Source organism: Heteronotia binoei, chromosome 6 (genome assembly GCF_032191835.1).
Source record: "Heteronotia binoei isolate CCM8104 ecotype False Entrance Well chromosome 6, APGP_CSIRO_Hbin_v1, whole genome shotgun sequence".
In the NCBI taxonomy this organism is placed as follows: domain Eukaryota; kingdom Metazoa; phylum Chordata; class Lepidosauria; order Squamata; family Gekkonidae; genus Heteronotia; species Heteronotia binoei.
Genome location: NC_083228.1, coordinates 30,820,475 through 30,846,968, shown reverse-complemented (window position 1 = coordinate 30,846,968; position 26,494 = coordinate 30,820,475). Strand labels below are relative to the sequence as shown.

General features: G+C 43.8%; 2 protein-coding genes across 3 annotated transcripts in view; one reads left to right on the top strand and one right to left on the bottom strand.

Moving 5' to 3' along the window:
• Positions 1-2,084: 2,084 nt before the first annotated feature.
• Positions 2,085-26,403, bottom strand: ANAPC16 (anaphase promoting complex subunit 16). Of its 2 annotated transcripts, XM_060241200.1 has the most exons (5): positions 26,281-26,295; positions 25,018-25,078; positions 16,610-16,767; positions 5,497-5,571; positions 2,085-2,995 (listed from the first exon to the last, which is right to left on the bottom strand). In XM_060241200.1, the coding sequence occupies exons 3-5, from the start codon at positions 16,749-16,751 to the stop codon at positions 2,880-2,882; spliced, it is 333 nt and encodes a 110-aa protein (XP_060097183.1). In that variant the 5' UTR covers positions 16,752-16,767; positions 25,018-25,078; positions 26,281-26,295; the 3' UTR covers positions 2,085-2,879. The 2 variants fall into 2 exon arrangements, with proteins under 2 accessions (XP_060097183.1, XP_060097184.1); XM_060241201.1 differs by lacking the exon at positions 25,018-25,078 and having other exon boundaries at positions 26,293-26,403.
• Positions 26,063-26,494, top strand: part of ASCC1 (activating signal cointegrator 1 complex subunit 1) — a 109,784-nt gene continuing 109,352 nt past the window's right edge. The window contains exon 1 of the mRNA XM_060241199.1: positions 26,063-26,211. The gene's annotated coding sequence lies outside the window, so the exon portion shown is untranslated. The remainder of the gene's footprint in view (positions 26,212-26,494) is intronic.

Below are 26,494 nucleotides of genomic sequence, written 5' to 3'. Positions count from 1 at the left end.
CATGAAAAATTACTGAAATAAATGTTTTCATGCCCCCTTCCCCACCACAGATCCTCCAGCAGAATAAAACAATTAGTGTTCTCATGAAAGGAAGGGAGCTACAGTTTGCAGGAAATTGAACTCAGCCTGGATTTGGGCAGAAGAGAAATATGTGTAGACCTTATGTAGCCCTGTGGCGCAGTGTTAAAGCTGCATTACTGCAGTCCTAAGCTCTGCTCACGACCCGAGTTCGATCCCTGGCAGAAGCTGGGTTTTCAGGTAGCTGGCTCAAGATTGACTCAGCCTTCCATCCTTCTGAGGTCGGTAAAATGAGTACCCAGCTTGCTGGGGGGAAAGTGTTGATGACAGGGGAAGGCAATGGCAAACCATCCTGTAAAAAGTCTGCCATGAAAACGTTGTGAAAGCAACGTCACCCCAGTCAGAAACAACTGGTGCTTGCACAGGGGACCTTTCCTTTTAGGGAGCACCATGGCGCAGACAGTTAAAAGCTGCAGTACTGCAGTCCTAAGCTCTGCTCACGAGCGGAGTTCGATTCCAGCAGAAGCTGGTTTCAGGTAGCCGGCTCCAGGTTGACTCAGCCTTCCATCCTTCCGAGGTCAGTAAAAAGAGTACCCAGCTTGCCGGGGGGAAAGTGTAGATGACTGGGGAATGCAATGGCAAACCACCCCGTAAAAAGTCTGCCGTGAAAACGTTGTGAAAGCAATGTCACCCCAGAGTCGGAAACGACTGGTGCTTGTACAGGGGACCTTTCCCTTTCCTTATGTAGTAGTTTCAACCTTATTTTTATTAGCCACTGGCCTGAGATCTTCTTGGATTGGGTGACTGTGCCTACATTCCGCACCCCCCCGGTCATCATAAGATTATTTTTCTTCTAAGATGACATCTTTGCATATTACTTGTATGTATGTTTTTGTAAAAAGAACTTTTTTTGCGGTGGATAAGGTCCTTACTGAATCGAGGTGGCATGGTGTGGTGGTCAGAGTGTCTGACTAATATCAGTTATGCCTAGGCTTGACCTGCCATGGAAGTGACCTTGGCCCAGTAACACCCTCTCAGTTTAACTGACCTCACAGGGATGTTGTGAGGATAAAATGGGAACAAAGTGGGGTATAAAATGAAATAAAATATATATATGCAATACTAACATAAATACAGGCCTAAACAGTACATTTTTTAAAAAAAGAAGCCCTAACATTAGTTTGCCTATACTGCATATAGGTTTTAAAAAAACTTCCCTGGCTTTAGCACCATGAGCATGCAGATTTAAAACAAAAGTCATACAAGCAATATGAAGTTACTCTGTTTTAGGAGGAAAAGTCTCCTCTTGGATAACGGCCAAAGGTGAAAATGAATCTTTAGTCTCAGCTACCCAGGGAAGCCATGCAGAAAACAACAAACTGGAACTCTTCTGAATCATGTTAAACCATTAAACACCTTTTTAACCCACCATTCAAATTAAGCCTCATTTCCTCCCCTTGACCTAGCCTGCCTTCCCCTACTCCCAACTTCTTAGGGCTCTACCTTTCAAGAAACCCTACCAACTTAGGAAAAAAGATAAGAATTTACCCCATTTAGATATGGCAGCAAGTAGGTAATACAGTGCCCAGAATACAGGAGGAGTGTCTAGCCTCAGTTTAGGAATCCTCCACACTGAGGCCTTGTTGGACAAGCCTCTACCTTGGCACCAGGACTACCAGCCCTGGGCCCTCTCTACCAATCTCTCCCACCCCTTCTCCTCTTTTCAGGTGACTCATTGGGAAACCTGGGTTCTCCAGATATAGCTGTACCAGAGAGGAACTCTCACCACCTCTCAAAAGGCATCAGAGAGATTCTAGCTACTGAGCTGTTTACAACTTTTTATATTGAAGGCTTCAGTTCTAGTTCTGGTCCAAAGTGACAAGAGAGATTTTAGATCCACGTTCAGTTCCTCCTTGCTGAGAAAAGCCTCTCTGAACCACTTTGGGTTTGGTTTGACTCCTTGGTTGCAAGTCTAAACACGCACTGCTTCTCTTTGCACTGTGCTCATTTGCACAGCAAAAGGGGAAAAGGCTGCTACAGGAATAAAGTCCACACAAGGCTTGTTGTTTTCAGAGAAAAAGGATGTCCTTTATTGTTAAGGAACTCCATACTATCATAGGAAGGAAAGAGCAGGCATTCTCTCTGCCCATCTAGGCTAGGACAGATGAACACACCTTGCCCTCATGGAGACTACTGCAAAGAAGTGGAAAGAGAAGGAGTCAGCTGGAAGAAAGGAAGTCCCTGAGAGTAGCACTCTAAGTGAACAAAGAGACAGCAGAAGAGACAAGAAGAAGAACGCAGAGGAATTTGATCTCCCTGCTTTATTAGCTCTACTACTTCCTCTGGAGTGCTTATTACAAGATAATGTGCAGCCCTTCACTTTCATCGCCCCCTTCTCATTGCCTCACAAACAAAGACTACAAGATTCATACTCTTGCAGGGCTTGAAAATGAACTGAGAAGTAGCTCTTGGTGTCAGCAGTCATTTCTCCGGCAGGGCAATAGTCCTCTTGATGAATTAATCCTGCAAGCCTCTCACTCTGGATGCTTTACACTGATGTGCTTGGAGCATGCATCCACTTTTGCCGTTCAAGAGAGCTTAACAAAACTCTCACTTCAGCCAAACAGATTCTTTTCCAAAACAGATTGCAGCTTCTTAGTTACAGAAATCACACCCTCCTGAAACAAAGGCTGCTCTGAAAAGGTTTTGCAAAACTCTTGTGCGGTTGCAATTCACTGGATCTGATAACAGAAACATCCACCATAGATTATTCTTTACCACATTGCTGGGAGAGTATCCAAGTGCTTTAGACCAGAGTTATGCAAGTGCTTTATTTTTCTGCAACAACAAACTGCAGACTTTTAACCCGACGAAGGAGTGAACCCCAGAAGCTGTTCTATGGGCCTGTACCTCCATTCATCTGCTTCCAGTTCTTCAACTAAACCAGCAAGTTTTTCCATCCGAGCAACTTGCTGATCTATAAAGAGAAAAAAAACAACTGTAATTTGCAATCAACTTTCAATTAGGCTTTCTAAATGAAATGCTTTTTATGGGCTTGAGTTAGTTTTTGCATCACAGTTACAGGAAAGTTTTATTCCACACATTGGTAAGCCCATTTCAACCTTTCCACAGTTTAATATATTTTTTTAAAAAATTACATTTTTTTAAAAAACAAGAGCAAAAATATAATTCACCATTGCTGTTACACAAGGGATAAGGATACTTCAAAGCAACAGGATAACCTCCCGTCTATCCTCTCATCTACTCCACACCCCTGTCCTCACAACTCACATTTTTCACGTTGCTCCTACTCTGAAACTGGAGAATGCCAAAGAGCTTTTCTATATATGTTCCTACTTTTCTATATTGGCATTTCTCCCAAATACATGTTGTCCATTCTATTGAAGCTTGGGGCTCTTTAGCTTGGAGAAACGTCGACTGTGGGGTGACATGATAGAGGTTTACAAGATTATGCACGGGATGGAGAAAGTAGAGAAAGAAGTCCTTTTCTCCCTTTCTCACAATACAAGAACTCGTGAGCATTCAATGAAATTGCTGAGCAGTTGGGTTAGAACAGATAAAAGGAAGTACTTCTTCACCCAAAGGGTGATTAACATGTGGAATTCCCTGCCACAGGAGGTGGTGGTGGCTACAAGCATAGCCAGCTTCAAGAGGGGATTGGATAAAAATATGGAGCAGAGGTCCATCAGCGGCTATTAGCCACAGCATATTATTGGAACTGTCTGAGGCAGTGATGCTCTGTATTCTTGGGGCTTGGGGGAGTGGCAAAGTGGAAGGGCTTCTAGCCCCACTTGTGAACCTCCTTTTTTTTGGCCACTGTGTGACACAGAGTGTTGGACTGAATGGGCCACTGGACTGATCCAACATGGCTTCTCTTATGTTCTTAAGCTTCTGCCACATTTCCAGGCACGCCATGAAGAGCAAGTGTCCAAAGCCATTTGTTTGGCCACAGGAGTTGTGGCTTTTCATAACCATCCTGTCTCATATGAGTTGGGATCCTAGCTCTGCTAAACAATTTAATTTATATAAACGGATGGCTTTCAGCACTAAGCGATCGCTTTCTTCTACAGATCAGAAAACCATCAGAATCATCAGACCTCTCACTTGCCCCCAAAGCAGCTCCACACTAATTATAAAGTGAAGAAAAACAATATGGAACTTCAACTCTACTGAACCTAAGAATTCGGAAGACGGTCCCCTGAAGAAGGATAGTTCATATCCAAAATGAAATTGGACCAGTTCTTTTTATCGTTGGACTACAGTTTAAATGTCAATAAGTCTTTTGGACAGTAATTGTACAGTGCACTGGATGGTCTTTTTGCTGCATCATTGATTTGTTATTTAAGACTATACAATGCATTTTGTGAATTACATAGAGAATTATTTTGTACACCGAGTGAGTTCGTTGTTTTTCTTCAGTTCCTATTGCCTCTGTGGTCCCGATTTCCACAGACGCCACACTAATTATAAGGCTGTTGTCCTATAAAAACAGGAACCAAAAAGATGCATTGTGCCAAGAAAATTAACAGACTAAGATGACCAAAGAGAGCCGCAACATGCCACTCTTTATGGTGATTAGTCAACTTGACTGTCTGGCAATGGATGCAGTCTTTCTAACAGTCTGTTAGGCACAAGAGGAGCCGTGTCTATCTGTGAAAGCCCTAAGCAAATGTTACTGACACCATGTCCCAAATTGCAAGACACCCCCCTCCCCAGTTCCTCTGTGGGAGGAAAAAATATTTCAGATCTTTCTGCGTTCATGAAACAAATTAAGGCTCTAGATTAAAATCATACCAACTGCCTTACTAAATGTAAGGAGGGCTTATTTGTATAATCCATTCCCTAAAAGGCCAAGAAGGCAAACAACAAAACTGCATTTGTCATGATGAAGATCTGCAAGGGACTTTAAAACCAGAGTGTATTTGAAGGTTTCTTGGCCAACGTCTTGATCCACAGAATGTGGCTGGAACAGTCAATTATCTAGTTCCATATATAAAGAGTTAGATCTTGCCCGCTAACAGGCTTATCAACTTCCACAAAACAATAAAACACTTTAGAGGTCTTTCTCCATCTTGGTAGCACTTTAGAAACATGTAACCGCCCATAAACCACAAGAGCCAGGAGGGAGAGATGCAGAGATGATATAAATAAATACCCAACCTCAGAACCGAGGAGGAGTGTTTTATTAATGGCAAAATTGCTACTCTTGAGACTTCCTGGTGAGTGCAGAATTTCTGCCACTGACACATATTGTACAGCATGAAGGTAGATGTTATCTCCCCAAAGACTGCCTAGATGAAACTACAAAAATAATAGCTTACTGCAAAAAGATGTGTTCACTGGACATAAACTAGCACACCCTTCTATGAGGTTTTGCCATCTGCATAAGATGTATTGCTATTGTGCAGGTTCTACTGTAAACAGCTAGTGATGCTTTGTACTATGTTGGATACTCACCATGTTTCACTTGCTTTAATGTAGATGCAACCTGGTAGCTGAAAACTGATTCACAAAGGAATCTCTCCGAGCCATCTAGAAAAGAAAAGCAATTTAATTCTGAAATTGTCATCATCTTCCCCAAAAGCTGTGTATCATGTCTATGTCCATCTAAACTGTGTGACTTTCTGCCACCTCTCCCCCACCCATTGCAGCAACACCCAGTACCATAGCTTTCTTTCTAGGCACAGGAATAAAACCTAACGTGGTTTGGATTCCCTTAGTATTATGAGGCAGAACATATTAACCAGCTGCTTGCAAGGCTCTTCAGAAGAAGACGACGACGACTGGAGATTTATACCCCAACCCTTCTCTCTGAATCAGAGACTCAGAGTGGTTTACAATCTCCTATATCTTCTCCCTCCACAACAGACACCCTGTGAGGTGGGTGGGGCTGAGAGGGCTCTCCCAGCAGCTGCCCTTTCAAGGACAACTCTGTGAGAGCTATGGTTAACCCAAGGACATTCCAGCAGCTGCAAGTGGAGGAGTGGGGAGTCAAACCCTGTTCTCCCAGATAAGAGTCCACATACTTAACCACTACACCAAATTGGCTCTCTCATATTGTTTCAAGAGGGGCATGTAAGCCACTTTGGAGATCAGTGGTGAAAACGCAAGGTATAAACATTTCAAACATTAACCAAAGCAAACGTTCTCTGAAAATTTTCTATTATTGTTTTAAACAACCTCCAAGCATCCTGAAAACATCTGAGTGGACTTCTTGATCTCCCTTAATCCCTTTACTTTTTAGAGGTTTCCTCTTTTGAAATTACAGATGACCACGCTGAACTTTCTAGTCAATTCTTGGCTTCTTGTCAAGTTCAGTAGTCCTCTGGGAGAAAGGCTGCCTCTAACTGCTTCATATGGGAACCAGTTGACTCTGCTTCCAGCTGCTTCATATGAGAACCAGTTGACTCAGCAGTAAGAACCCAGCCAACACTAGTTAAGTCCAAGCACTTGCCAAGAAGCAAGGCATGTTTCATGAACAATGGTGCACTGGGCTCCTTTGATTGCATCAGTGAGAAGCAAAAATCAAAGTAGAACAGGCTTCTCTCCTTTCTTGGGGAGCAACAGCTCCAAGGGCCAGTTAATACACTGTGATGACACCCACACAACTCCCTCAGTAGTATGAGGGGCAGCCGGGGAGGTATGCATAGGACACACCAGGCTGCAGTCATATGAGAGAGTAAATCAGCAATCCTACAGTGGTTAAGACACCACAGACATCCAGTGTGGCAAGCTAATACTCTTCCCAGTTGTGCTGAGGCCACCCAGAGAACTCATGGCCAAATTGAATTGAGGTCACCTCACTTCAACATACTATCCCCTGAGGTATAACAAATTCCTGGGAAGACCAGAACAGTGTCCTCCTCTGAGCCACTCTTTGTATAAATACAGTGAAGAATGAGTACATCAAAGGCTTTGCTCCTTGTGCCACCTCACCTGCTCATTCTTAGTACTCCAAAACATTGCAGAGCAGATACAGAGGAGCTCACATCCTCTCCAAACACCCACAAACTTGTGAAGGAAAGAAAACTCACTCTCAACTAAACTTTCTTATATCAACTGTCTTCAACTCAATCTCATTAAAGTACAAAGCAACAATACCTTGCTCTTAAAAGAAAACAATTCAATGGTTTCCTGGAAATGTCACAGACACACTATGCTTTCAATTTAGATTGAAGGGGACTTTGATGCGGGTGTAAGACAGAGCATCATGTCAAGTGTCCAAGAACAGAAGGGGGGGGGGGGTGATAGGTGAATTTCATTCCAAAGAAAATCTGTTCTACCAGGTATGGCCATTAAGACAAGTTATGGATGGCTCATTTGTAACAGAGAAGAACATCTAGCCAGTTGCCTTCTTGAAGGATCAGACATAACGCATTGAAGCTTCTCAAGGCAGAATCCTGCAGTCAATGGGATACCGGCAACAACGCCCATTCTTTAGCAGGTGGCAAATACATATGTCGCAGAGACCTGAATGAGGATACATACTTGTCAAATCCACAGAGAGTCTCCAACCTTTTCATTACCAATCCACCACTACTATGGGCCATCATATAATCTTTGGAATAAATCCTGCAAGATGTACAAATAGCCTCATCACTTCTTGAAAACAATGCACTTGTCATCTTTCCCCCTTGGAGAGGAATCTTAAAACCTCCCTTGTACAGAAGAGGCCAATATCCCAAGAACACTTCCATGGAAACAAGACCCACTTAAGAGCAGGTTGTATACCAGAGCACCTGAGCTTAGATTTGCACGCCATTCATATAAAATTAAATCTGGGGTTTGGTTTCAGCTGCCTTTCAGCCCCTTCCTTCACTGCCCTAGAGTTGCCTTCTGTTCAGAGCACTGATCTTTAATGGATGAGCTGGAGTCCACCACTGGGTAGCAGCAGGTCACTGCAGCACCATCGCCATATTTATTGTTTAGGATTCTTTTAAGAGAAACAGAAGCATGGAGAAAAGGAAGAAAGAAAAAGGGTGTATGTCCAAGCAAGGAATGTTGATTATGTACACAGAGGTCTGCCCACTCCTCAGGAAGATTTAAACATGACTTCTACAACTTGGGGGCCACTGTGATGTGGCCTGCTCCCAGGAACCCTGGGATTAAACCAGAGTCCTGAGCCTGAGAGGGTTAAAGATTTAATTTAATTGAATTTTTCAGTTTATACCACGTCCTAGCTCGCAAGCGAGCTCAGGATGGCATAATGCAATTTCACACAAGTTTATGAAATGGAGTCCAGGTTCCGAGGCAAAAAAGAGAACTGTATACATATCCATTAAATGGATAACTTGGTTTGTTGGAGTGGTCCAAATAGCCCAAAACTTGGTTGTTAAGCAGTCAGTCCTTGGATGGGAGATGCAATAAGAAGATGGGGGGAGGGATAAGTCAGTTGCAACTGGAACATTCTTCTAATTTAACTTGGGGGAAAGGAGGCTAGCAGGAGACTGCACTCACCAAGTAACTCATGGTGGGAAGGGAAAGAGAGTTATAGCAGAACAGATCAGACTGAATGGCTACAAAGCTGATCTATATTAAAGCTAGAAAGTGGGGATGGGGAGGGGAGAGGATGCCTCTGGACTCTTTGAGGTGTGAAATGGTTTTCATGAATGTGCTTCCTAGGATTGCTGCTCAGTTTTACTGCACATTTAAAAAAATAACTACCTCAAGAGTCTTAAAGGAAAGGCAGAGCATAAATTACTCAAATGCCTCTGGTGTAAACCACTCCATTTCTTACCTGTGTGTGTCTTCCTCCGAGACACCAGCAACAGTTACATCTAGAGAGCTGGTGTGGAGGGGGCTATTCTAGTTTTCTGATAAAGATGGGTTTTGCTTCACACTCAGGGCCTGATCATTGCACTCAGGCCTGGGAGACAGCCTGAACTTTAGCAACAGCGCTTTGCAGCTAAATGTGCATTTTGTCTTCCTGAGTAATGTGTAGCTCAACTGATTTCACATCCTGTCAGCATTCTCTAGCCTGCAAGGCACCTGGTGGCTTTATGCACCAGGCTCACTCTTGCTTTGGACTGACAGGGTGTGAAAATATTATGCTGGGAAGTCAGCCTGTAAGGACTGGAGGACTTTGGGTCTAATGGCAAGCTTCCTCCCCCCTAAAGTAGGATATGGTGAGAGGATACTACACAAATAAATGCCTGTGTACTGTGCCTTGAAGCTTATGATTGCTTCAACCTTCAAGACAGCATCTAACAATATTTAACATGCAAGGTCTACTGGACACATCCCACTCGGACATACCAAGTGCCTTGCTTTCCCTATGAGGAGGGTTAGCGGAAGAATAAGCCACTGGAAACTTCCAGGAAGTCCAAAAGGGCCTTGACAAGCAGCCTGGTCATAATGCAGTAGGCTGACAGCGGTCTGGTGGGAACAAGAAGGACTGTATTGACTCCAAGGGAGTTGTCCTACATACTGCTCTTTTTTGGGGAGGAGGAGGGGATGACAAGAGGGATGGTGATCATAGTATTTATTTTCTAGATGTATTTTCCTGGGCTAAGTCCCAATTTGTGAAACACACAAAATGTTAATTTGAAAAGACTCCCACCTACAGCTGACCTCCAATGTGCAGACGGGAGGAACTTGGCAACACAGTATTAAGGTCAGTATCACAGCTGAGATAAATGATGCACTTATAGCTGTCAGAAGCTGCCGAAGGCATAATTCAAAGCACAAAAAAAGCCCTTCCAAGGAGAAACATCTTGCTTCTGCCAGACGGTTCTCATGTAACTCAGCAAAGTAAAAGATGTTTAGGGGCATTAATGCCTAGCAATTTATTATTAGCCACCTCACGATCCACTGCACCTTTAAATCTAGTTATTTCAGCATGACTTAGTTTTTAACTTTTGGCTGGATTGTGCCCACTCTTGTTATTGCTGCTATAAAACGACTCTGCAGTGTTCAGCTGACAAGAGCGCTATATATTTCCAAGCTGAGAGTGTTGCCACTAACCCAACCCAGCCAACTGCGCAGCTCAGAAATCAGCTGCAAACTTCTGATATCACCTTTCTTTGAAATGGGTGACGTAATCCCTTGTTTGCTTAATAGCCATCATGGACGCTGCGCACCCTGACCACCACAAGGTGTCTTGCAACCCACGGCAATCTGTAATTAAATCCTGTTAAAGCTAGATTTCTCCAGACAGGAAATAACTTAAGAAAAAAACTCAGAATTTTCCACACCAAATCTAAGAAGTCACTACCTGTCTTCTTTCAGCCAATGCTACGTAATTGTCAGAGGAACAATGTACCCATTAACTTCATGGCTATGTCACAGTTCATGTAGCTGTGGCTGAACACGCTAAAAAACCCACAATGCAAGAGGGAATGATGACTCTAGAAATGTTAAACAAGAAGATGACTGCGTCATTATCATTCCAACAAACTTTGGAAAATACTGTAAAATTGGATTCTGGCCACCGGCTAAAATGCCTGAAGTTCTGTTTGCCCAAGGGGGGCTTTTGAACTTCTGTCTCTTGAACAGCCCCTTCCCTTGCCACATGGTAAGTGGTTTTCTGGAACAGAGAGGAACTTTAGAAATAATATGGCCACAAATCTCTCAGTCCAAGTAAGCACTCACCATGAACTAGAGGTGGGCACAAACATATTGGTGTTCAATGCTAAGCACTCCAATTGGTACTTCTGGCCAAGTACTTAAGAGGTGACTTTATTGATCCTTGCAGCATTAGATCCAGGGCATGTGGAACAGAATGGTAGCTGGGAACTGAGTTTCAACAGAACTCCCACTGGACGAGTATCACATCAACCAACAGGAAAGATCAGGTTAGATGAGATGAAGGTTATTAAGTACACAAGAGGCATGAATGCTTTCATCAGACAGTAATCTGAACTAGCCATATTGGTGGTCTCTAGCAAGTGTGTGCATCCCCCTTTTCCTAGGCCATTCTCCTACAGCAGGGGTGGCCAAGGGTAGCTCTCCAGATGTTTTTTGCCTACAACTCCCATCAGCCCCAGCCATTGGCCATGCTGGCGGGGGCTGATGGGCGTTGTAGGCAAAAAAACATCTGGAGAGCTACCCTTGGCCACCCCTGTCCTACAAGACCACAGCCAGGGATGAAGCCTGGGACTTCTTGCAAGCTGAGGGCCAAACTAGATGTTACATTTTTTAGTGAGATACCTCAGGGATTCCTGATGCCCATCTCTCATTCCCCTTAGACAACTGGACTTTTATGATTAATAGTCTCTGACCGCAAATAAAACTTTAATTAATTTATTCAACTGCTGGGAACTAAATTCCCAAGTGCTGCAGAGGCTTCATTAAGGATGGGAACATGGCACAGGAGGACATGCCTTCTTCCCTGTGCCATTTCCCTGACTTGAAAACAGCCCCAGAGGACATTACATGCTTTGCTGGGGGAGCAGCATATGTGGCTTCCCTGTGTCTTGTTCCTCATCTGAATTGGGCCCTTGCTCCACTTAGGAACTTAGTTCCCAGCAGTTGCCAACTGACAAAGGGAATGTAAGTGAAGGGAACCCCAACTCAACTTGTTAAAAACATAATCTCTAATTTGATCCCGAGCTGCAGATCTTCACAGATCTCTTTCAGAACTGGGTCAGAATCCATGGGAGCAATTAATGCTTCTGGAGGAAGCATGTGAAATGATGCCATGGGTCAGCTGCTTGGCAGACAACGGAGAATCCAGCATTAGCTTTGCTTCTGTCTTCTCCTGTAGCAGAGAGGCTTGGATTCACTTTAGAGCAGGAAGGCCAAGTTTTAGTGCTGATGCCTTCCTGTTTCCCCATCTAGAGTAAATGCTGCTTTTAGGACTCCCCAAAAGTAGGCAGCATTGTCTTGTGGAAACCAGACATCCATACAAGGATGGTAATCCAACACATTCTCTCATTGCTTCCATCCTTCCCATCATGCTGATGCGTTTGACCTTGCTGCTGTGGTGTGTGTGTGTGTATATATATATATTTAGCCAAACTAGCTCCCTTCCATCTCCTTTGCAAAATGTGACTCAAACCATTCTCCTGGGGACCCCACACGCAGGCCTCCTACCAACCAAGCTATGGAGTGGACTGGCTGTTATGATGTGTGTGCTTCACTTTTCCTTCCCTGTTTGGTCCCAGAAAAGATGACCGTCTGCTGGGGGATTCAAACGCCTGCACTGGATCCTGCCAAGTGCCTGCGGCTATCCTACCAACTAGTCAACCATGCAGGCCTCTGACAAAGGCAACAGTGTGGCCTTCTTCCAGTGACAGAATGTTCCAGGGTGGCTAAAGAGGGGGATCGCAGCTGCCAAGATATTCTTCCCTTTGCTGCACACTGATTGCCGCCTTCTCTTCAGGAACAGTAAGCAGTGTCATGTCTGATGGGGGGGGGGGGCAGTGATCGCTGTGGCTGTCAATTGTATGTTTATACCTCGTTTACACTGCCATTGTGTTCTTTTATAATTTGCTGCTGGGGCACCCAGAACAGTAACCGAGAGATCAGAGCAACCTCAATGCAGTTTGAGGACAGAGGACTGGTGGTAACCTCATGGCCTTCTCCTCTTTGTAGGAAGTGCCCATCAAATTCTATAGGACTGCTAAGCAACAGGCATGGGATTTGTGCTCCTGCTCAGCAGAAATGGTAGCCAAGGCATTTATTCTTAATTGCAATTTAAAAAGAGAGAGGGAGGAAGACACTCTCCTCAGATTTCCTGAAAATCCAGGGAGAAGCAGCTTTCAGAGTCAGGCCATATCTCAGCAATATTAGTACCTATCATCCACTTGCAGTACTGCAGGCAGCAGATTATTCTGGCCAACACCTACCAAGGAAAAACCAGGGATCGCTATCCAATGTACAAGCTGAATTGATGGTGCAATGCAAAAGGAAAGGAATCAGAGAGACTTCGATTCCAAGGAAACGACAAAAGATGGTTTATAAAACTTCTCTTAGATGATGAGGTGAAACAACACGGGTTCTTTGGAGAGGCTGCCAAGCTGCAGCCAGCATTTTAAACAGAGGCATTCTGAAGAATCAGGATTCTGTTCCTGCTCTAGCCCTCTCAGAACTGTTGGTTACAACAAGACATGTGCCAGGGCTGCCTACAACCTGAAGCCAAGATGTCCTGCCCCTTCCAGGGACGTTTAATTTATGGGAATGGGCAGGTGAAGCTTTTCACTGGCATGGAGAGAAATAATGTCACCTGGGAAATAGCATCCCACTCAGCCTCTGTTAAAGGGGTGGGGATTTTTTCTCAAGGCCCGTTGGTAGGCATACAGGAGACACAAGCTTATTCTACCATGAAGGTTGCAAAAACTCTGAAACAGGAATAACTGAGCCCCTACAATAGGAATGCCTGGGCCAGCAACTCCAGCTGATCCCATCTCAGAATCTGACCTGCAACAGAGAAAGGCAGCAGCAGAGGGTAAATCTGACTGATCATGAAATATCACCCTCTGGCTTATCACCCACATCTTCTCTGCAGGAGAGCCTTCACGGCATTAGCAATACAGCCAATAAAAGGGCAGCTGCTTTAGGAATTGCATTAGAATAACACACGCCCCCAGTGAGCAGGCCGATGGCGCAAGGCCTATTGAAGTGTCTCCAGGCAACAACACAGCAGCAGTGCCGGCTGGATCGCTTCCCATGCCTCATCTGATAGGGCAAATGGCATTCCTATCCTTCCAAGCCTTCTAAATACAACATTGCTTAAATTGGTCAGGTGGATTGCATCCATTTGTCCAGTAACACTAAATTTAATCCCATGTTTTAATTCGTTCAAGGGGCTTATTAAACAAGAGAACAAGCATTTCATCTTAATTTTCCCAACAGTTTGCTGTAGCTGCCAATGAACATTAAAAAAAAATTAGGCTGGAGACACAGTATATAATGAATGCAGCACATCAACAGGGAACACAGCAGTTACTCATGCAAAATGCTGGGATGATTTTTACAGGCATAGGGCACCCTCCTCCTCAGTTCTCCATAAAACTCTGAAGAAACAACGGCTTCTCATGAAAAAAGGAACAATAGCAGTGGCGGTGAATAGTTATGCTCATTGATCCTGCAATGTCTTCTGCACAAAGAGCACTTCCACCTCAACTTGCTGGGTATTTTTTTAAAAAATTAGATAAATGATGGCAGAAACATTTGACTATCTGATGGCAACAGCTTCCTATGCATTTCTGACTGCAGAACAAGATGGTTGGGAATTATTTATTTGCTGCATGTTTACCACCTTTCTGCCAAGGAGCTCAGGGTGAAAGACATGGTTCTGTCCCCTCCTGTTTTATCCCCAGAACACTCTTGTGAGGTAGGTTAAGCTGACAGAAAATGAGTGGCCCAAGGTCACCCAGTGAGTTTCACGGCAGAGTGGGCTATGAAGCTGGACATCCCAGGACCTAGACCAGCTCTCCAGCCCCTAACCCACACTGGCTGAGCATGTTTCAGGTTCCATCACAGAAAGGGTTATTTCAGCCAAAACAGCTTTAAAAAGGGTGCTCAGAAACTGTTGCCAATAGCAAAATAGAGGGCATGCTGAATTTCAAAACCGGCAGCTGGAAGGTACATCCTTTTGTGGGTGAATCACCTGCTAGAGTGAAAGTCCCCAGAGCCTGTGCTATGGGGGACGGTAGAACAACAACAAAATGCTTCAGCATCAAGGAAGGTATACAGATGCAAAGGCAACACAACTCCAAAGTCAGTTCTGACAATTTAATAAATGGCTACACAACAATTTGTCTTCCCATAGCCACTCTGCAATTCAGAGACACTTTGCAATTCAAATAGTAGAAGAAAGATTCCTCTCTTGTTCTGTTACTACACTTGAATCATTTATGAGAAGGAAAGCTACATCAAAATAAATTACATCATGTTTCAGGATCAGGGTCCTGCAGACCAATGTCTGGCTAGCCAGAATTCATTTGGCTTAAAATATAAGGCAGCTTTGGCCTAGCTGGGATAAATCTCGATTTCTAAGGAGCCCGGATCCTTCATTTTTTTTTTAAATCCCTTTGCCTAAATTTGAATGAGGAGGCCACTCATCAAATGATGCAGAGAAAACAGATCACATCATACCTGGAATTGACATGATCTTTCAGGCTGTGATCATACCCAGTACAGTCCAAACAAAGACTCTAAGTCAGTGAAATTACCCCCAAACTTCAGTAGTGTGGTTTCTTCACTTCTTAACTTCAAGTTAAGAGAGAACACCACCTCAGCAGCACTCTACGTCAGTGAAATTACCCCCAAACTTAATTCCTTGTAAGTGTCCATTTAAACGTTTAATTGACATTTTAAAAGATGATTTTGCTCCTTCTTTCTTGATCCCAAGGATTACACTGACTGTAGTTGGTAAAAATGTAAGCAAAAAGGAAGGAGCAAGAACAAAACCACCAAATGCCACCCAGATCCATTATGGGTAGGATTGCCAAATGTGGAGGTTTGTAATTGTATATTTCTAACCTGAAAAAATGCCCAATATTTCTGGTATCAGATCAGAAGTATCCAGTACATCAAAAGGCAATCCCTAATATTCCCGATTCTGGCTGGGAACTGTGTCAGGGAGGTAAAAGCAGAAGCCAGGGAGTGGCCAGTGAAGCCCTTCAGTTTTCAGGGGGCAGAAGACCTGGCCTCAGACTCCAGAAGGCAAGGTCCACCATTCATTGTCACAGTGGCCCTTTGAAGCTTAAGCCCCAATGCACTGTGCACCATCTGGGAACCGTGCTATACTTCCTTTCCCCTTCCCTATTGGGGCAGGAGTCACTTTAAGATCATTTTCATTTACTTTTATAATTTCAGAACAGGCATAAATATCTGTTTCATCCATTGTTCCAACATCAATTTAAAAATGGAGTTCCTCAAGATGACTTTCCAAAACAATAACAATACTTCCAATATTTAATGAAAACGATAATCGTTCTCTTCCGGATTTTCCGATACAGAATCAAAACAGAAATTGTTGAACTGCAGACCCCCTAGCTAAACTGATAACTCCTTGGAAGCAGCAAAAGAGCAAGCAACAGCTGCAGTGCCTCCCCATTCTGCTCTTTTGCCCCTTCTCCCCTTTCACTATTCTGTGCGGCATCACTAATAATCCTGTTAGATCCAACAGGTGGGAGAGAAAGCTGGGGGAAGGACCATGTGAACAGCCGGTGCTGGGGTGGCATGTGTTCCCTTTAGGAGCTCCGAGGTTTTGGGACAGGCAGTCTCCAGGCTAATACCTGGCAAACCTTGTTAATGTGCTATATAATTAAGTGGAGTGAATCTTGGGAGGAGGAAGATTCAAACAATACATAATGAACATTCCAAATCCTGATAGATTGGCACTCTCTCTCCAGGCATTGTTCTGCTGATGTTGTAGCAATCAATATGGGTCATGAGAACAAACTTCATCCAACTTCAGAGCTCATTTGGAGTACGCCTCTTCATGGTGTACTGATTTACAGACAGCTGGGCAGAACTAACACAATTCTTCCTGGCCTGCTCAAAGAAAAATCTACTTTGCTGCAATGACCCCCAGGAACCACTGGAGGGGCACAAGAATAGACATTTTACACTCAGCAGAGTTCTCTTGGCTACATGGACTCAAATGACCAACAAAATTTACCTTCTAGCATTTCCCCAGCTCCTTTGGGGTAGGTAAAGAGAGCTTTCCGCGGCGTGGCAAGGTCTGAGACACTGAATCCGGATCCAGTTACAGAACTCCCACTAACGCCACCGGCTGAAGAGGATGAAGAAGAGGCCGCCATTTTGCTTGGTGAGAATCTGAAGGCAAGAGACAAATCCCAAGTTAAGAGAGAACACCCCCTCAGCAGCACTTACCAAGCATACCAACTACTAACCTAAATGCAAATATACTGTAGATTCAAATGAAACAGTTGTTACTAACTAGACAGCCACAAAGCGTCACTTATTTTGTGTGTACCTGTATCCTTTTTACTTCATGCTTGCATAGTTTGTTGTGCACCACGTGGGGAATGTTTGGTTGCACACTGCCATGGGAAACAGGACATTTTGTTTGGGTAATGATGACTGGAGATATTCAAATTAAGAGAAGACATTATGCTAAGCTTGGCTTGAAGCAAACTAGCATCAGAAGCAGTGAGGGGGATAACAATCCATGCAGTGTGTAACCAGTCCTCATTCAATTACTCACTCTATTTATACTGTGCCTTACTCCCTAAAGCAGTTTCCATTGTTCCCAGCTCCTCCACTGAATCCATACAACAACCAGATGAGGTAGGTTAGACTGAGGACGTGTGACTGCCACAAGGTCACCCCAGCAAGCCTCTACGGCAGAGCGGAGATTCAAACGTGGCTCTCAGATTCTAGTCCAACATTCTAACAGTTACCCCACTCTGGCTGTCATATATATTAATAGCCTTAGATACCAAATACATGCATCCAGGCAAAAGATTTGTCCTATGTTTGAATAGAAATGAAGATACTTATCCTAGACTTGCTCTGCCAACATCACAAATTACTGCAATTATAAAAAAAAAACTTTCTTGAAGAAAGAGCATAGAGTTATAGGCTGGCATTCAATTTCAGCAAGAAATGCTTTCATGTCTTGTTTAGGAATGCAGTCTATGAATACAGATCAAAGTATTAGAATGTTGCTGTGAGCCAGAAATGGCAGTTTTTTCACCCCAAAGACCACACTGTAGAAAACTTTCAGGGCTCCCAGGGCCGCTATACATAAAACCAAAGGTTACACTGCCATTCCAAGTGAGTTACTGTTGTTTTATGAGCTCTGATTCCAAGAAAGCTGGCACAGGATCGAAGTCTCAGTTTGCACAACAAGGCAAGGCAGGCACTAGATCAAGATGGAAAGCCAAGCTGCCCTCCAACTTCTGGAACTCACTATATAGTTAGATCAAGATGGGCAGCCACGTTAGTCTGCCTGTAGCAGAAGAAAAGAGTAAGAGGCCAGGAGCACCTTAAAAACTACCAAAAATTGTGGCAGGGGATGAGATTTCGTGAATGACTTAACAAATTTTTGATAGTCTTTAAGGAGCTACTGGACTCTTGCTCTTTTGTATCACTATAAAGTCTGGGTCAAGAGACTGCAGATGGTTTGAACACAATCAATCTGGTGAAGGTTCAGCTGATGTGAATTAAAGTTCAGTGGAGTGAATGAAGGCTGGCAGACATACATGCTACTAGAGAACCACCACAGACATCTTCACACCAAGGAAGGACTTTGTCCACCAACCAAAGCTGTGCTTCCAGCTACCCGCAGCTATGAAGAGCTGGGGGAGCCAGGACTGCCTCCCCCTTTAAAGTCACACCACCCACGGTGATAGAAAGAAATTCTTCTGCAGTGCAAACATGATGTGCCGCACAAAGGAGAACACACTGAGAAGAGACAAAATACCCTTTGTGAAAACAACCAGCAGCCTTCAAGGGTTGGAAATGCCTGTACCTGCTCAATGCTGTGCACCACGGCTCTGGGGAGGAGAGAAGCTAATGGACTCTCCATGGGAAGCATGGAGGTGCCTGCCTTCAAAGACAATGGCTGGGCATGTAAGTGCATCTAAGCTCACCTAGAGCTGGTGGGGAAGACAGAGCTCAATGGTTCATATCCAGCCGCGCATTCTGATTCAAAAGCAGATGACATTAAAGGAATTACTGAAAAAGGAACATTCAGACTTCTTTAGACAAAAAGGCAGCAAATAGATACCAAACAAACAGCCTCTGCTTCCATGGAACAGGTTCAGCAGCACACACTCTAATTTTGCAGCATGCACATGAATATTTACTAGGTCTGATAGATGTGGTCACTGAGCTGTTCTCAACTTCTAGCTCTTGATTTTTTTTCATCCCATATTCCAAGCACCATTAAAAGAAAAAACAACAGCAGTATGCTTGCAAGATATTTATGTTTCTTTATAAAGTGCAATAAACAATTTCACCACGTGGTGGCACCCGAAACCTAGAAACCCTTAACCCTTGCAAGACAGATCCAGGTGGGTAGTCGTGTTGGTCTGAAGCAATGTGACAGAGTCCAATAGCACCTTTAAAACCAAGGAAGTTTTACTCAGGATGTGAGCTTTCATGTGCATGCACACTTTGCCAAACAGGATCTCTCTGAAAAGTGCACGCACACAAAAGCTCACATCCTGAATAATGGTCTTAAAGGTGCTATTGGTCTCTAGCTTTGTCTCTTCGGCAAGACAAGAGTCTTGTGGTACTTTAAGGCCTTTAAGGTCAATAAGTTTAATTTGGAAGACATCGAACTGCCTTATAGTGGGTCATATATCAGTCTATCAAGGCAAGACCTGTCTACGTTGCTCTGATAGTAGCTCTTCCAAGTGAAGATTTTGTAGCAGCCTCTAAAGTAAAGGTAGTCCCCTGTGCAAGCACCAGTTGTTTCTGGCTCTGGGGTGACGTCACATCACATCACAATGTTTTCACGGCAGACTTTTTACGGGGTGGTTTGCCATTGCCTTCCCTAGGCATCTACATTCCCCCCCCCCCTCCAACAATATGGGTACTCATTTTACTGACCTCGGAACAATGGAAGGCTGAGTCAACCTTGAGCTGGCTACCTGAACCCAGCTTCCACCAGGTCTGAACTCAGGTCATGAGCAGTGCTTAGGACTGCAGTACTGCAGCTTTACCACTCTGCGCCACAGGGCTGTTGGTAGCAGCCTCTACCACTTGGGTTATTTTAACTGGAGATGCCAGGGACTGAACCTGGGACCTTCTGCATACCAGGCAGAAACCCTCTACCAAGCCACAGTTGCTGCCCATAGTCATTTATTAAGCTTCGGAACTATTTACAAGAGGTTCCCCCACTGAGGCAGTCATCAGATCCACAAACCCTAAGCTTCACAATGCCAAGAATATGCTAGTTCCAAACATGAACAGTGTGGGCATTTTGTACTCAAGAACCTATTTCTTTTGCAGCATCATTTATAAATGAAGCCCATGTACACAAACAATAAGACTTGCCTTAAAATAAATATGAACAAGAGATCCAATGCTCTTGTGCATGTAAGCCTCTTGAAGAAAGCACCCATGATGTAATACAGGTCAGCCCTTGAAAAGATGTGCGCATCTTTTCTGCTCAGGAGATCAGCTCCTTCCATGCAAAAAGATTTGGGTTTTTGCCACTACAGACTATTTAACATGGCTACTTGTCTGGCACTCAAATACCTGATGAAAACTGAGTATCAGGGAGGGAAGCAGGATGACTAACTCAATGCAATGGACTTCTTCAGTGCCAATACCCAAGAATACATACAAGAGGCTCTACAAATGCCATTACACCTACTGAGTGGCTTGCAAGTGCAATTAAGTGTAAAAATAGAAAAACATTCTTTTTAACTCTTAATAGAAAATTCTAGCCAATATAGACTTTTCATTCAACCTGCAAACTGGGGGGTAAGAATGCAAAAACCCAGTGCAAGCACCACTAGTGAAAACTTGTAATGTTTCCTTAAAACACCTTCTTCAAAAGGCAGATCTTCAAAAGCACCAGCCTACTATTCCCTTTTGATGCTTCCTGTGTGGAAACGGGAGGAGGTGATCTTAAAACTGTGTCAACCCCAACTCCGTCACCCCAGCAGCCTGAACTCCACACACAACACTGCAGTTATTAAAAACTGTATTTTCCCCTTTTATTGTACTGGCCCAGCTATTTTGAAGCCACATGTTACAAATCCCTTAAGAAGAGTCTGCTGTCTTGATGTGTTCACTACTCACTTGATCCAAAGAAATCCCATTTGAAGTCTTTGATGTAGAACATTACAAAAAAAAAAAAAAAGTTCAAGCTATGACTCTTTTCCCACCAAGGCACCCACTGTTTCCATTATTTATTCTGGATTCACCAACCATTATAAGTAACAGGGTTGTTGTTTTTTTGCCTCCACCTTTATGAGCCAAGCTGCCTATTTCATCTGTGTAAACTCCTGCTCTGATGACTACCTGATCAATGGCTCAGCAAGACTCCCAAGCGTTTGCTGGAGGAAATGCATCTTCAAAAGCTTGAAGCAGCAGGGAGAGTCAGTTAATCCAATCAAGGAAACCATTTTTTTTTCACGAGTTCCCTTTTTTTAAGGCTGATCTAGTATAAGCAAGGAAGGCTATCCCTATTCAAACACAGGAGAGTCTTATAAAGCATAAGGCTCCAGTGTTGCTTTTCAGAAAGGTTTCTGTGTCCACATTGTAAGAAAACACAGGCACCACAAATAAAACTTGTTTATTATCTTGTATATTTCAGACCTCTCTCCTAGAAGTACATTTGCAGATGGGAATAGCTCAATTTGGATTTTAGTGTTCTCTCCGGGTTAGAGATGTAAAATTTCTGGAAATTTTGAAGCCATGACCCCCCCCCCCCCCATTGAAATATGTGGAAAAAAAAAAAAAAATACAATATTAGTATTATTTACAGATTGAAAGACACTTTGTAACTTTGGGAACATAAAAGGCAGTATGCCTAAATCAGCATGGCATAAAGTATGATGTTTGAAATATTAAAAGTAAAGCTGACTCAAAAAATAATTTACTTTTCTAAATTTTATTTTTTGTATACAAACGGAACTACAAGGTCTTGAAATGTAGAAGACACTTGAACTATAAGGTAACTCTTTTGCCAATTTATGAGAGCAGGCACCCCCCCCAAAGAATCCATCATAAACTAAGAACATTATTTTATCTCCTCTATCCTCCTACTCCTCCATAGTACAAACAGCTGAGAGGACAGAAACAGATCCACCAACAACAGGCACAAGATGAAGCCCACAAGCAAAAAGGAACCTGAAATCTTTTTCATTCTCGTGACAACCACAGTGCCCCCTAGAGACAGAAATGCATCTTTCTCTTGCATTTGAGAATTGTATCCTCAGTATTTTCTCAGTATTTGAATTGTATTCCAGTATTTGCATATCCACAGTGAACAGGAACTGCAATGATATGACACTTTACATAGTCTTCCATAAAATTCACAGGATCTTCATTGCTGTCAGATGGCCATCTAGTCTCTGTTTAAAAACCTCCAAGGAAGAACGTGTGTACCATGTTATGAATTATTAGATTGTGGATAACAGCCCCACCAAATGCTTTTGGGAATCACTACCCTCTGGCAAAATCCAAAGGACTGTATATCACAGATTATGCCAGGAGTACAGGTCGCAATGGGTCATGACCTGTGGGGTTGATTCGTCCTGCATGCCACTGTGAACCACTGGCTAAAGAGGACACTAGGGAAACCACCCAGAAGGCTCCTTTCAAGAGTGGGTCCTGTGGTACAACCAAAGCCAACCCCCTACCCATTTAAACAGTTTCAGGTCACACATTCTTGTTCTAGGAATAAGAAGATTCTGCTGCTCCCATGTCCTATCCCGCCAGATTCCTTTCTTGATCAGAAGCAAATGCAATGCAGTTCACACAACTCAGACTGAACACTGAGAACCAAGACAAGCAGACAGGACAGTCTACAGTACTGAGAATGAAAGAAGAGAAGGTCATAATCTGGTGCTTAATTGTAAAATTAGGCATATCCCAGAAAACAATGAGGAAGGAAAAGAACCACCAACATGACAACAGTAGTTTGTTGCGGGCAGAAAGGCCAGCTGCATCTCTGATTTGCTAACTTCTTCACACTACCCATTCACTTTTCTAACACAAATGCTGTTATCTTTGTGCTGCACCTTTTCAGTTATTGATCAAAACACTGCAGGCACAGTAAGGGGCTTCAAACACCTAGTCAGTCCAATCAGCAGATAGTTCTCAGCAAGGGTAAGCTACTGCTCTGAATCATGGAAGGAGCCAGGCATTTATCTTGTCATATGCTGCAGGGTCATTACAGTGAAAATATAATTTATGATGCCATCTGCTTTACAGGCCATCATGTGAGACTATTCACTGTGTTATTTTGTTTGGCTGTTCAGAAACCACTTTGTGTCAGAGCACTTAGGCAGCAAACAGCCAAGGTAGAAAACAGCTATGCATTTTCTGCAGGGATTCCTGCAATACTGTTGAATCCATTAAGTTGCAGAGACCTAAACCTGATTTATGCACTCCTGTCAGTGAAAGAGTTCGGAGCAAGATAATGACATAATGAATGAAAGCATCATGCAAAGGGTTAAGTGTACATACTGCATAGAGAAAGTCTTACTGGCAGAGCAGAGGCCTTTAAATGAGCCTTGAAAATTCTGCCAGAAACTTTAGCTCAAATGTATTGAGTACCCAAATCCAACAGACTTTTTAAAAGGGAAGGAGGAACTTCCAGGCAATGGGGGGGATCACATCACACAATTTTCAGGTTTTCTTAATCGTCTGTTCTGATGAAAGAGCAAACCGAACAGCAAAAGAATGGGGGTAAGCAAAATAAAGTCAAGTTCATGACCTTTCTATATTAGTTTTGTATCTCATCTCCAAGTGACAGACAGATTCAGAAACTAAATATTCAGATTCATGTGCATCTATCTACCTTGCCAAAAATCTGCAGGCCTTTTTTGAACCCGGCTCCCCTCCTCCCCACCATGTAAGCAGATGTATTGGCAAGAAAGTAATTTCCAATGATAAGAGAGATAGTACGGACCATCAAAAAGCAACTATGGGGCTACTGGAATGTTGGTACCTCGGTATTGGCTTCCAGAAACAACCCCCTTGCATAAATATCCATGAGAAAGAGAAGGACCATATTAAAGGGAAGTGCAAATGCATTCCTTAATTTAAACACTTTATTCAGCTCCCTGCTGGCTACCCACAGCCTCGTCAATGTCGCTTGTGTGTGTGTACTTCTGGTGATTGCCCTCTCATCCCTTGGAACTATAAGAAGAGGTAGAAGTGCATATTGATTAATGATGCTTAAAATTATACAGTATCGCCCTTGTGATGAAAGATCTGCACTGGCTGTCTATGTATTACCGGCACAATTTAAATTGCTGGTTCTTACCTTTATTTATGTCATACATTTTTATTCTGCCCTTCCTCCAAGGACATCAAGGCAGCACACGCTGTTCTCCTCCACTTTACCTTCACCATCATCACCACCCTGTGAAGTAGGTTAGGCTGAAAGAGACTGACTGATCCAGGTCACCTAGCAAGCCTCATAGCAGAGCAGGTATTTAAACCTCTGTCTCCCAAATCCTACTCCAACACCACAACACACTTTACAGTTTAGGATCTGGTACAGTCAATATTATAACGCCATTGAATAGATCTATGGTGTGGCCTCATTTAGAATACTGTGTGCAGTTCTGGTCCCTGTATCTCAAAAAGCACATCACAGAGTAGGAAAAAGTTGAGACGAGAGCAACCAAAATGGTTAGGGGGCTGGTGGACCTTTCCTATGAGAAAAGGCTGGACAGTCCACAAGAAAGATGGATAAGGGAGACATGACAGTGGTTCATAAAATTATGAATGAGGTTGAGAAACTGATAGAAGGCAAGGCTAAAGACTTCTGAAAGGCAGGGTTGTTTTGTTTTTTTTTAGCAAACACACAGAAACACAGTTCTTGCTGGCTTGGTGTCAGAGTGTGGCTTAATATGCAAATGAGTTCCTCCTGGGCTTTTTCTACAAAAAAAGCCTTGCTGAAAGGAGACAACTAAGGGGGGGACATGACAGAGTGCATCATTTTCATAATACATGGAGTGGAGCAAATTGACAAAGAGAACATTTTCTCCCTCTCCCAAAATACTAGAACTAGAATTATGAAAGTAGATTTGAGATGGATAGAAGAAAATGCTTCTTTACACAATAAATGATTAACATGTGGAACTTGCTGCCAGAAGATGTAGTGATGGCTATTGGCACAGGCAGCTTCAGAAGAGGATTCAACAGATTCTCAGGAGATAGGCCTATCAGCAGTTACTAGCCATGGAATTTTCACATTCAGAGGCAGAACTCTGATACCAACACCAGGAGACAAAATCAGGAGATTGCCGCAGCTTCTATGCCCTGCTATTGGCCCTCCACAGTAACTGGCTGGCCACTATATGACACAGGATGCTGGACTAAATGGACCACTGGTTTGATTCAGCAGAGCTCTTCTTATGTTCTTACCTGAAAGTCAATCTCCTTCTGAACTCTCCAGCTCACCAATTAAGACCATCATCTCAAGGACCTCTTGATGCCTACACCCACAGAAGCAACCATCAACGTGACCTTCTCAGTGGTGGTACCCTGCGCTGTTCAGAAACCACTTTGTGTCAGAGCACTTAGGCAGTAAACAGCCAAGGTAGAAAACAGCTATGCATTTTCCTCCACCTTGAAGCTCATCCAGCACTTGCTTATATGCCTGCCTTTTAGGCACCAGGCCAAACCATTTTTTGTTCACCTAGGTTCACCCTTCACTTTTAATGTTGCTTTCATACTACTGGTTTACTGCCTGCTTTTTAAACAATAAGCATAATTGGCGCTATTACTGCTCTTTTGTTTACTGAGCCCCTCAGGGGTTTTGTTATTTCATCTGATGCTAAAGTTGCCAGTTCCTTTCTGGTCACCAGTGGGGTCAGGATTGCCAGTTCTAGGTTGGGAAACTCCTGGAGATTTGGGGTGGAGGGTGCAGAGGCTCAGGTATAATGCCATAGAGTCCACCTTCCAAAGCACCCATTTTCTCCAGGAGAACTGGTCTCCGTAGTCTGGAGATGAGCTGTAATTCCAGGGAGTCCCCAGGTCCCACCGGGATGCTGACATCCTTATTTGATAATCATCTCAAGCATCTTCTAGAAGTAGCAGGCTATAAAATTATTATGTTTATGAACATGATCTCTTTATTTTCAAAAGACTTGCAACTTGGTGCTATACATAATTATACCCATCTATGTCCCTTTATTTCAAGGGGCCCCAATGGCCCCAAGTCTGCACTCGATCAGCCTACGGAAATAGGCACACTACGACTTCTAGAAAATCGGTGCAGTCCGCTCTTTTGGATCTCTCAGAGGCCAGTCCCGCCGTACAGATGGAAACAAGCCTCAGTGAACACCATGCGACAGAGTCCAGAATACAGCATTTGCTGGATCGAGAGGCAGATCGCAGTAACAGCAATATGGCAGACACGCTCTCCCACGCAGCGCGCCTACAGCCCTTCCAAAAGCTTATCGCGCTTGCGTCTCCGCGGGTCCAAACCGACGCATGCGCACAACCACTTTGCCAAAGGGACACCGTTTCCCAACCGCACGCTCTTGTTACTCGTCCGTATCTGGATTAGCGCCCACGGACGGCTTTGTGGCCTTTACGTATCTCATAAACGACCTGGTAAGTTGAACAACCACACGCTTCCTCCCCGCCGCGCCGCGCCGCCCCTTCCCCTTTCCCCTCCCCAACTGTTTCTCTCACCTCAGCGCGAGCGTGGCGGTAGTACGGCGACGCTGGCGAGGAAGGCGTGCGCGTGCCCAAAAGGTAGGCGAGGACGAGCACGCATAAAAGACGTGGAATCGAAGCTGGCGTTGGCGCGCTGCGTGGGGCTCCTGCACTTAGTTTCTATGGCAACAGGGGGAGGCGCGGCTGTAGCGGCCCCTGAAAGGCTAGCTGCGGAGGT